The sequence below is a fragment of the Meleagris gallopavo genome, chromosome Z, assembly GCF_905368555.1.
Source record: "Meleagris gallopavo chromosome Z, MGAL_WU_HG_1.1, whole genome shotgun sequence".
Lineage (NCBI taxonomy): Eukaryota > Metazoa > Chordata > Aves > Galliformes > Phasianidae > Meleagris > Meleagris gallopavo.
The window spans coordinates 2,164,780-2,177,210 of NC_139435.1; the positions used below are offsets into that span (position 1 = coordinate 2,164,780).

At 42.3% G+C, this 12,431-nt stretch overlaps 1 protein-coding gene across 1 annotated transcript in view; it reads left to right on the top strand.

Moving 5' to 3' along the window:
* The window catches only part of LOXHD1 (lipoxygenase homology PLAT domains 1), a 126,056-nt gene that overhangs the window by 101,754 nt on the left and 11,871 nt on the right, over positions 1-12,431 (top strand). The window contains exons 36-37 of the mRNA XM_085213657.1: positions 2,286-2,463; positions 7,587-7,772. Coding sequence (XP_085069783.1) covers positions 2,286-2,463; positions 7,587-7,772 — 364 coding nt within the window. The remainder of the gene's footprint in view (positions 1-2,285; positions 2,464-7,586; positions 7,773-12,431) is intronic.

Genomic DNA, 12,431 nt, shown 5'->3' on the forward strand with positions numbered 1-12,431 from the left:
TTCCTGTTACCACTATAGATGTCCCTGTTTATTGCAGCTGGTTTGGACTAGATGACATTTAATGGCTCCTTCCAACTCAAATCATACTATGATTCCATGATACACAGTGTACTTTTAATTTTGAGCTGGCTTGAATTCCTGGCAACTACAATATTTGCTGAGCTACAAAGAAAGTTATCAACATCTTATTCTTTAACACTGCTCCCACTTTTACTTTTCATTTTTATAGGCATTCCACAGCCCATTTAAAATACATGTGTAATTAGTGATAATGTTTTGTCTTAAAAGCAGGCAGGATGTCCACAGTGAATATAGGTATCCTAAAAAATAACTTCTGTACAGTGTGAAGAAGAAGTCTCATTTCTAAGGAGCATCTCAGTCCTCCTTGATTGTTGATCCAAATCACAGCTCTGCATCTGCCTCTTCTCCCAAACTACCTAGGCCTCCTCTGATCAGCATGGAGTTTCTCCTGAGAGAGACAGAGATGCCTTGAATGACGTAGAATCTCAGAGTGGTTGAGTTGGAAGTGACCTTGAAGCCCATCCATTCCAACTCTCTTCCATAGGCTGGTCTTGTGGTACCTGCTTAGCATCTAGGAATGGCCTCAAATTTCATCAGGTTAGGATGTTAGGAAAAATTTTGTCTCTTAGTGGTCAGGCTCTGGAATGGGCTGCACGAGGACATGGTTGAGTCACTGTCCCTGGAGGTGTTCAAGAAGAGTTTAGATGTTGCACTGAGGAATATGGTTTAGTGGGACATACTGGTGATAGGTGGATGATCCTGGAGGTCTTTTCCAACACTGATGATTCTATGATATTATGACTCTATGATCAATCAGAAAGAAAACCCAGATGAGTGTCCTGCCCACAGAGCCGTACAACACACAAATACCATCACTACTGCTTCAGCTTCAACAAATCTACTGCCATCTTTAAAATCATTCCTTATAACCTGGAACAGTATCTTCTTTTGAACTGCTGAAGGCTCCAGCTCAGCTCAGCTGGGGTCAACAGAAAGGCATAGGCTGGAACACTGCTGTTTGAGGACAGAATCTCAGAGGTGGGTGGTGAAAGGGCGTGAAGCCAGGTGTGCAGGTTGCAGAAGGAAAACTCCTGATTGGATGTAAGGAGGGAAATCTTCACATCAAGGGTTGTGCAGCTCAGTGATGTGGGAAATCTCTACACTTCTACTCTACTCATCTATGTATGGCCTTGCATTTAGCCCTCTTGGAGCATGGAGTGGGACTAAACATCACCATGAGTCTCTTTTAACTTAATTCACCACAGTTCCATGATTCTTCCTTCCTAGTATCATGTCACACCTCTCAGAAACATCTGAGCTCTTGTTTCCATGACCTTAGCAGAGATGTGCATTGTTTGCTGATGCACTGCTTCTCTTGGGTATGGTCTTTGTGTTTTTGCTAGACAGTAACACAAATGGTAGCTTGCAGCCTTATCTCCTCCCTTCCCTCCAACTCTCCCAATTTAGTGGCAGTGCATTCCCAGGTTCTTGCTGTATGCAAATGCATCACCTCCTTCTCGGTAGACTGATGCTCTGCTGACACCCATTTAAAACTGGGAAAAGCTCAAATGTGCTCAAAGGTGGGTATTTTATTTGCTATTTACTGGAGTAACTCTCTTTCCTGTTCTATTCTCTATTCCAGGTTCTTATTCTGTTCTTAACACCAGAGTATCTCAGATCTTTCCACTGATACATGAGGCAGTATGAGTAATATCTGTTGCACGTTGCTTGTTCTGTCACTTTTTCACAGAGGGAAAAAACATCTGAAGCCTTAAATTCTGCTGGCCTCATTTATCTTGTGTTTCTTGTTTGGGGTTGGTCTGCATCTTTCTGCAATGATTACTGTGGATTTATGCAGAAGAGATGAGCAAAAAAAGGATAGTATGTACTCCAGGAGAATGAATGTGACTTTTAATAATTCTTTTTTCCTTCTTCCTTCGCATTAATACCACACAGGCATCCAGAAAATATCTGACTTTCCTAGAAAACAGCTTTGTCTATGTCAGAAGAACACATTTTTTCCTACACTTTACCCCATGCACGGGAAAGTCCAATATTATGATGACTGTTTCCCTTGACTGTTCAACACAGCAGATACTGTCTGTAGGGGAGACCTTAGTTGATCCCCAAAGAACTGATTGCAGATTTTCAATCTGTGACCAAACTCTACCCATGTTATACCATGCTTTGCACTTCATAAGTTTAATATCTACCCTCCTTCAAACTGTACCTGATGCTTTTTCCTTGGCGTTGTCTCTTTGCAGATAGTCATGAGGAACCTGACTAATCAGGAAGTGGCCACATTTACATATGGTGATTGGCTGTCAAAGGTGAAAAATGCCAAGGGAAGTCTTGTGTGTGAGATGCCAGCCATGATAAATGATGAGCAGATGATGGAGGACACAACTTACACTATTCAAGTTAAAACCAGTGATATTGGAGGTATGTCTGTGGTGGATATTTAATGACTTTTCTAATATGAAGCTCGATTTCTAGCAATGGAAAACATAAATAATTTGAAATTATGTGAAAAAAGCATAATCTAGCTCTACTATGATGCAACACAGCCATTTTGGCTATCTGCTTGTCACAGCAGTGTTATTCTATAGGATCCATCCTTACCTAAGCAGAGGGCATGAAATATTTAGACACAAAGCCTATACTTAACTTCTCACTACTTCCTCTGAGGAAATCTTAACCATAACCTATTTCCAGACCATGCTGAGGTGGTCAGGGGCCTCCTTTTCCTTTTAGGTCAGGTCCATTGATTACATGGAATTGACAAATAGATTAATGTCAACCCAGGAGCTTGTGGGCTCTGGGTTTTTGTTGGCATCATCTGCTTTGTCCAAAGAGGAGAGCAATCATTCACTCTCCTTTTTAAAATGTTTTGAGACCATTTATCTCAAGCAGTGAAATAACAACCCTCAATGCATATAGAAAAGTTAAAATCTGCAAGAGCCAAGAAATGGGATTTCTATGTCATTTCTTGGGATCGTTGCCTCTTTTTATGACGACTTCTGTCAGGTTGCTGAATGAAAGCCGCAGCCACATACACAACTGCCTCATGCCAGATTGAGGCACATCACACATCCTCTCACCCTGGCTTTGTCTAAAATATTCACCTTGTAAGGGGATTCTGCCACACCAGTGCTCATATCAGCCCCTGATCTCTACCTGTCTCTGTTTTCTTTTTTATTTTTTGATTTACCAGTAGTAATTTATGCAGTTTCTGAGGTTTGAATGGAGAATATCAAAATTCTCCTGGCAGTGTCTTAGTGCTGCCCTCGCTATTTTTCATCTCTCTAGCTGCTCTGCCTGCTGTTTGTCTGAAAAACTTAGTGAAATACTAAAGACAGAAGAGAGATTTGTTTATCTGTCTGGCAATCCACCTAATATAATGGCAGAGCTTTCTATGACCTTTTTATGAAATTCAGGCCTATCTCACAAAGGCGATAGAAATGAAAACAAGAGGAGAATGGGAGATGACAGCGACAGGAGACAGTTCTGCCCTTCTCATTGAATGAGAGATGAAGGGTATTAATGATGAAGCATTTTATTGCATTATGAGCGGTGACAACCAGTAGGAAGGAGCAGATTACAGAGAGGTTTCAGAGAGTCTGTTTGTGATTAGATCATACAGAGCACTGACATCATGCTGAACTTTATCCAGCTTATCTAAAGAGGGGACAAGTCATGAACCATCTCTCCTCTTTCATCTTTGTGTATTCCATGATTACTCCTGGTTGAACCAATTGAGGAAAAAGACCTTTTATCCTTGACGATTAGTGTAAACATGTTATATCATCTCCTGCCACACTATATATTGCCTAGGGACAGCACTGCTCCACTGTGAATAGAATCAACCATGTTTGTTCCTAGGTATAATGCTTTTCTCTGCAATAGCTTTCAACTTTCCCATCCATCAGAGGCAATGAAAAGAAAGAAAACATGATTCGTCTCATTTATTTGTCATTCCAAAAATTATACTCATGGTCTTAACTCCTTCAAGGCTGAACTCTGCATGGCCAAATCATGCAGGAGTGGTTTCCTAACCAGTGGGCTGCAGCATTCTCTGGAGCATCCCTCTCCCTCGTTCTTTATCAGGTTCAGACAGGATCAAGACTAGTAAGCTAGTCTAGATGGATTAAGATAGAGAAAATGAATCCCACCAAAATTGTTGTACAGCAGTCATTTCTTCCCCATCATACACAAAACAGCAGTCCCATTTCATTTTTTCCTTTAAAAAAAATTGAGTTACAGTTTTCAGAAGTAATTCAGTTTGGATGTTTGTATAACATTCAGAATGGTGGAAGAGGAAAAGCTCCTCCTGCATGTAGGCAGACCTCTCTTTCAAAGTTCAAAGGCCACCAGCTGTAACTCAGATGGCAGCTCTCTGAATACATACAGAAAAAGGAAGAAGAACTCATTGCATCAGACACATCCCAAGTCAGATGGAGAATCTGTGGTTTAAACCAAGACCTGGATTTACTTTCCATCATGTAAGACATGTAAAGAACAAGATCATTTTCTTCAAGATGTGACCCACAGACATGGCTGCAATGGATTCAGAACACTTGATGGTGCTTTCTGTTATAAAAAAAAGACCTTTGCCTTTTGATTTCAATCTACATAGCTTTTCTGTGTTCTATATGCAAGCATCGTATACATGGTAATGCAGTAAAGATTGAGAAAGAATAAACAGTACTTTCACATTTTCCAAGAATTAACGAAGCAAGAGGTTTTTATCTCTGCTGTTAAAAGATTAATTAGTATGTTGTCAGCTCAGCTACAGCCTACAAATTACATAATTTAATACAGTTGTTGTCAGTTCCAAGTGCTGTATCCAAGTCTCTGTTAAGACAAAAGAAGGACATTCTTTGGCCTCAGAAGGCTATGACTCAAATCCCCGTTGGTCAAAAATGATGCAGCTGTTCAATCGTAAAATTGTAGATACTCTTATTGCAAGAGGCCTCATGCAACTTTCTCCTCCATGGACTACTGCCAGCACGAGGTCAGATTGGCCAGTGTGAATCTTGGAGCTTCCAATATGGTTCAGCCATGACCTCCCCAGGCACCAGTTCCAGACCCAAACAATTTTACCAAGAAAGGTTTTTTTTCCTAATGTCCAACAATCACCTCCACAGCTCCAATCTGTAGCTGTGGCTCTTTGGGGTGTCTGACATATACATGCCCAGCACATGACCCTGTAATCTCTATCATGTGAGATGGATATGATATGGCTCCAGGTTGGATGTGGCTCTGGGCAGCCTGGTCTGCTGGTTGGTGACCCTGCACATAGCAGGAGAGTTGAAACTAGATGAGCATTGTGGTCCTTGTGGACCCAGGCCATTCTGTGATTCTATCACTCCCTACACGTACTCACAGGTGTCCTTGCTCACTCATGACAGCTCATCTCCCTTGGCCTCCCCTGACAGCCATGTGCTCCAGCACCTTTCCATTTTGGCAAACATCTGATAGGCTCTCCCTGTTGTTCCTGCATCCCCCTTCATCTGAAGACTCAAAATGGCATGATGGTTCAAGTAGGAACTGCTCAGTGCTTATCAAGAAGCAGAAGATGTTCCCTTCAGCTGCTCGTCACACTTCTCCTAATGTAGCCCAATATGTGGCTTGCATTGAAAACTAACAGCTTGCTGTCAGATCAAGTTTGTACTGAGTACGATTGTTGCTGCTATAACTTCTGGATCCTCTTAAACTTCCCATCCCCTTCACATGCAGAGCTTATTCCACCCCAGATGCAGAACTTTGCAACATTTCTCCTTGCTGAACTTTGTGAGATCTCTGCTTGCCCAGCCCTCAAGTTTCTCAGTGTCGACCGTGGTTGGAGTTCTGACATTCAGTGTGCTGCTCACTGCCTTAGATTTAACATTACCTGCAAATCTGATGAGGATGCTGTGTCATTTTTTAGGGTGATGACAATGAAGTTCAGTGATGTGGACACCTGAGCCACTGCCAGCTAAGGCCTGTGCAACAGCACTGCCTTCAGCCCTTCATTTATCAGTTTTTCCTACTGTTGCTAAGTGTACCTAGCAGTTTCCTGGGTTTAAAAAGAAAAAAAACAAAACAACAATGAAAGAACAAAACAGGATGGTTTGGGGAGGGAAGACAGACACAAATAAGTGAATTGATTCAGCAGTTTCTGTTGTTTTCTTTTCCATCTTCAGCTAATTGCCTACAAGAGAAATGTCACGGCATGAGGCCTCCATAAGGTTATTTTTGCCTGGAAGTTTTTGCTAAGAAACAGTTGGTTCTGTGCTTTTTGAGATCTTGCATTAATTAGAAGCCTCCTCCATGTAAGGAAATGGAGTTTAGTTCGCTTTGTTCCTCACCTCAGCAAGCTTTACGGTCATAAAAGGTGCTGCCAGATGAACTGCCTTAATCCCTGCTCCTTTCTCTTCTTTCCTAAGCCCTTCCCAGGGAACTGCTGAAAATTAACCCCAGTTTAACATAGGCAATTTTTCTTTACCTATTCTCTGTATAACTCTTTTCCTTCTTCTTTTTTTTTTCTTTTTCTTTTTTCTTTTTCCCCCTTCTTTTAGTATTTTTTCAGCTCTATAGGAAAAGTGGTGATTTTTTCCTGACTCATATATTCATGTATTTATTCTGAGGAAGAGGTGGATTTCCCTGAAAGTTTTGAGTCCCCCTGACTTTGTCTCTGCACAGGGTTTTGAATGAATGAAGCTATGGGAAATACCGTCTGTGTGCCCAAAGTGGATTTATGACACGGCTGCATAAAGAATGGCTTGGCAGGCACTTAGGAGTTCTCAAAGCAGGGATATCTAACCAAGGGCAGCAGATGATGAGTTTCTCTGAAAGCCAGATTTGGGTTTGATTATCTCATTTTTATTTGTCAAAATTCAAAAGCCTCAGTTCTGACAGAGAATATCTGCCCATGTGGAGACAACTTTCTCTCTATGAATCTGCTTTCTTACGAGGGCACCAAAAAATAAAAGGAAATAGGATGATAGTTTATGTTTTTGGTCAAATTTTAAATTGTGCTCTATAAAACTGCATTAATGCCTTCACTAATATTTTTCTAAGTTCATTATATGTGATGGTGTAGCTTTGAACTCTCAAGAAGTCAAGAAAATTGACTACGTATCTCTTTTCTTCTGCAACATGTGTGAACAGTAGTGGACATGAATTACAATATCAGGTAATAGAGACTGACTTAGAAGTGCATCTTTTCTAAGCACATACATGAGGAGGCACAGATGGTGGGTCCAACAGTCATGTGGGAAAAAAAAATCATTTTTTTTCCTTTGATTCAACTTGAAGAATATTTAGAGAAATGGGAACATAGAAAGAAGGCTTGTGGGAAAGGGAGAATGGCTGTTAATCTGTATTTTGCTTTCAAATCCATTAGGAGCAAATATTCATGTTGATAACAGCACGATGTCCATACCTTGAATGCAAGTCAAAGTATTTCAGCTGTGTTTGTGCTCCAGCCAACTTCCATGCCTCCATTTCTGGGCATTTGGAGGTTGGTTCCAGCCCTGTGTGGCAGGGCATCTCGTGACCACATGCCTTGCTATCTGTTGCAGGAGCTGGCACCGATGCCAACGTTTCATTGATTTTGTTTGGGGAGAATGGAGACAGTGGGACCCTTGCTCTGAAGGAGTCCAACAAGTCTAACAAGTTTGAGAGGAACCAGATGGATGAATTCGACTTCCCTGACATGCTGAGCCTGGGAGATCTCTGCAAAGTGCGAATATGGCATGACAACAAAGGTCAGGGTGATGAGGTGTGGGGTGCAAAGGAACAACCACTGGTACAACCCACCAGGAGGGCAGCTCCCTCTATGGCCATGGGTCAAGTTGAGGACAATTCCCACCTCTGCTGCAGAGTGAATAGCCCAAGGGTCATACTGGGACCTTATGGCCCTGTTTGCCTTGACACCCTCCCTTCGTGCAGGAGATTCAGTGGGCTGATGGTTGGATTTGATGATCTTTTGCCTTTTCCAGTCCTAGTGGGTCTATGAGAGGGAATGGTGGTGATGGGCTGGTGGCTGGATTTGATGATCACGGTTGTCTTTTCCAACCCTAATGATTCTGTGATTCCATGATCCTGTCTTTGTGTGTTCTGCTTTAATGAGTCCCCAGTTCAGCAGTGCTGCAGCTTAGACAGAGATATCTCCTCTGAAGCACAGGCATACCAGCATAGCAGCTCTATTAATGAAATAGTTTTGTCACAGGCCATTCTGGCACCTTCCTAGCAATTTAATCAACCTGACACCGACACACAGGGTAATGCAGCCTGGCATAGGATGGTGAGCTGTATAAGATGGAAATGAGGATCTTTGTCTGTCTTTATTAAAATCAGTGCATCACGCAGAGGGTGTGCAGAGCCCTGCTGAGAGATGCTGACATTTCCCTGCTGCTGGACACTCTAACTGGTTTCATAAGCAGCAGCATCAGTGCTCGGTACTGCTGTCACAGTCATTTGTGCTGTTATTCAGGTTCCAGAAACTGCATCTTGTAACAAACACACCCACCACACTGCTGTGATGACACCTCTCAACCCTGCCCATCTAGCTTCTTCAGCTGAAGAGGATGATTTTGCAGTAACAATGAATGCATTGCTCATGGCAGGCCATTGCTACAACCCAGACACAAAACTTGATAGCTCCCAGAGACCCATGGGCTGGTTTTAATTTGGTGGCTGGAGAGCTGATTTAATTTGAATTCAGTTGCCAAAACACTTGTTCTTTGAATCTGCTGTTCAGATGCTGAAATGGAAAAAGCTGTCAGAATACCCACCAGAGTTTTAGCTCAGCAAACAGGCATCCCTGCAGTTGCAGATGTGGTTTGGATGTCATTCTGAGAGTGGCAAGAAATCAACATAGACTTGCAGATTCCTCTTTAAATATATTATCAGTAAAAGTGCATACAGAGAGCATTTCCCTTAGGAGACCTCGTGGCTCCCCAGGCATTGGTCAAGCTAACAGAACAAAACACGCCCACGAGATCAGAGCTGGTCTTCAGGGCTTAGGCATGGGAATGGACACAGAAGGCAAGAACCAGGTCAGAGCAAGGGTCTGCCAAACCCAGCAGCTGTTTCCAACACCAGCAATCATTGGGTGCCTGAGGAAGTGAAGGAACAGAGCAAGCATGTGTAATCCTTCAACATCCTCTGCATCTCACTACACGTAGCTCAAGGCATCTACTGTGCTGGATATCATTTTTGTCTGTTAAGTAACTTGCATTGAATTTGCTTACTGAAGGGCTTGTTCAGGCTTTCCAAGAGACATTCAGCACCCATGGCATCCCATGGCCTTGAGTCCAATGGGCCTGCTCTCTGCTTCATGATGAGCAACACCTGTTTATCTTACATCGGTGCCTTTTCCTTCTTGAACAAGTGATCATGGTTAGGATGAATTCTAAAATGGCTTCAGTTAGTGTGGACTGTACGGATCATCAAATTCCAACCCCATTGCCATGGGCAGGTGTTCACCTTCTCCATGTCACTGTCACTGTTGGTTTTATTGATATGGATAGGAGAGAAACTGCCATGCACCTGAACTACGGTTAATGCTTGTTAGTCACGTGCAAGCCATATCCTATCTACAGCTTCACACAACGAAGCATGACAGTTTGTTGGGTGGCTAGAATATTTATCACTGCTAGGATTCCAGACTATGGCTGTTCTTTACTTACATGCTCTCTCTATATGTATTTTTTATGGATTGGCTTTGTTGAGTGGTTAGAAATTCCTGTCTCATGTATTTTGGATAGAAGTAGTGAGGTCAGGAGCCAAGGGTCATATGTAGTTTTTATCAGGTGCTTGGGGGACTCTGGGTATTAAACAGAAATATGCTGTTATTTACCATTAGTTTCAAGCAACAAGTTCTACTAACTCCTTACTGTTTTGAACTACATGGCTCTCTGCCAATGCTCTGTAGAAAACAGCCTCATAGAGGACCATTCCATTGCTCCTCACGTGCTGAATGCTTGAAACATGGATGACGTTCTTTTCCTAAATGTCTTGATAATTAGCTTTAACAGCAGCATAAATCTGGTTTGACTCAGCAGTTATCCCATGGGCTGCTTAAGAGAACAGCTAACCAGTATGTCTTCTTTTTCTTTCAAACATAAAATCATAGCATCATAACATAACCCGGTCCCACCAATAAGTGAACGGGATGGTCCCCATCTGGGGGTAGCAAACATTTGAAGGACTGGCCCAGTGTGGTGGCTTTGCCATGAAATCCAGCTCAGCACTCAGTCTCATGAGCAAAGATTTGCTACCTGTTCATACTCTCCTTTTGTTTATCGTTTCACTGAGATTTGACTGTTCCAGGCTGTTCACAGTTGAAGAGACAGTAATTGCAATGGCAAAGACTGTCAGAAGGTCTTTGAAACATAAACACTGTTTGTCTTCTCTAGAAAAAAAACATGCCAGAACACTGGCTTTACAGTCCCACTTTAATGCTTTTAATGTCATCTTCCCCACCAAACCCACCACGTGGCATCTCCATCTGAGAAGTAAAACACAAAAGGTGCCCCCATCCAATCCTCTGACTTCGGTAGAACTGAGCATGGAGGTCAGTGCTTGTTTACAATCAGGCAGCTCAGTGACTTTGCAACTGCAATTTCAGGGAGCTTGTTCTTGACTTCCCAGATGCTCAGAGGTCACCAGCAGTGCCTGGTGACAGTGAGGTGGTGAGAACAAATTTTAGTTTTGTTTTGCTTCACGGCTTTTTATCCTTCCCCTGTTCGCTTTGAGGTACTGATGTTCAATCTAATATATTTAGAATTCCTGAGCAAATGTAATTGCCGCCAGACTCCCCATCTCCTGATCTGAGATAGGCACTATGTATTTTCTCATATCTCCATTCATTTACTTTTACATTTATACAAGATTGGTATCAGCATGTCTGTAGAAATTCTGGCTTTCTAAATGCATTTATCTTTTTTTCTCTGATTTAAGGACTAAATTACCATTCTGGAAGAATGACTTAAAGTTTTGCAGCATCTCAATAATGAAATTTTTTACCTATGAAACTTTTTTTTTCATTTTCTCTTTGCAGCAGGGGGATGTGGGAAATCTGGATCTAGCTCCCTCATCTGCCTGAGTAGATTTGAACTCAGATGATAAACAGTCATTCTAAAGTCATTAATTTTGGATTCTTGATTATCCCTGTTGCCATCAGCCCAGAGGAGCCAGGAACAGCCTAATTATGGACAAACCAGACTTCTTTGTGTTATTAGAGAAGCAAGGATAGAAGAAAATAACCCATTTGCACAGCCCAACTTCTGTGGCTCAACATAGCACTTCTCCCAGTTACACCAGCTATGACATTGTCTGACTGAGTTTTAAACAGCCTCAATGCCCCAGTGACTCCTTTCAGGTGCATCGTCCAAAGGAGAAGGTATCGTATTCACCTTTCTTGAGCTGGATGCAGTGCAGGAAATTCATGCTTTTCCTTTTCTTTCTCTGAAGGAACTGCCTTTTCAGGAGCAGAATCTAGGACCAGCTCAGAAGTCTAGTGGGTCTTGCACTCACCGCACACTGCACATCCAGAGATACGTTTTTGCAATCCACAGACATGATTCCAAGCCTTAGGGGCACTGGTAGAGTATAAGATATTAAAAGAAAAGTAATATCTGCTTTTCTGCCCTCTCTAAGGATTGGCTCAGCTATCAGACTTGGAAAAGTCATATTTACACCTTCCTTTCAGCACTTGCCTGCTCATTCATAAATCTGCTGGTCCACGGGGCAGATTTGCTGAATAGTTTCTGCTTTAAGTAAAAAGAAAAAGGAAGAGAAACACATGCATAAAGCTGCTTGAGGAGAGAAGACTGCTCCATCCCCTTGCTTTGTTGATGGCTCAGTAGAGAGAAAGACAACCAAAAACCCTGATGCTTTCTGCATGGGTTGAAGTCAGACAAGGCATCATTTCGCACACCAGACCCATGCAGGATGCCAGCAGCTGTAATGTGGCTGCTCAGTCCTTCAGATTGCCAAATCCACCCTTAGCCCTCAGGAGACCCCAGCACAGACCCTGCTGAGGCAGGTTTAGAATCCTTGGAGCTGGAAGGGACCCTTAAGGGTTGTCTAGTTTCCTCCTTATGGCGTGTTGTCTTATCACAGAATTATGATACAGTCATCACAACAGAAGCAGAAGACACAGCAGAAATCTCACAGCCCAAAAAAAGAAAGAAAGAAAAAAAGGGATTTAAGGAAACAAAACTATCTTAGCATACTCGAAGAGAAAGTAAATACTTCATTGTTGTCCTTGCAGAGTCATTCGTTGCTTCCCAGTTTCTTATAACCATTCACTACAGAGAGGAAGGAAGCCACTAGACCAGCTAGCAGCTGTAAAAATACCAATTCCATAAAATCTTTTTGCTAGAAGCCTCCCTTGCTTGTGACAAATTATCCTGCAC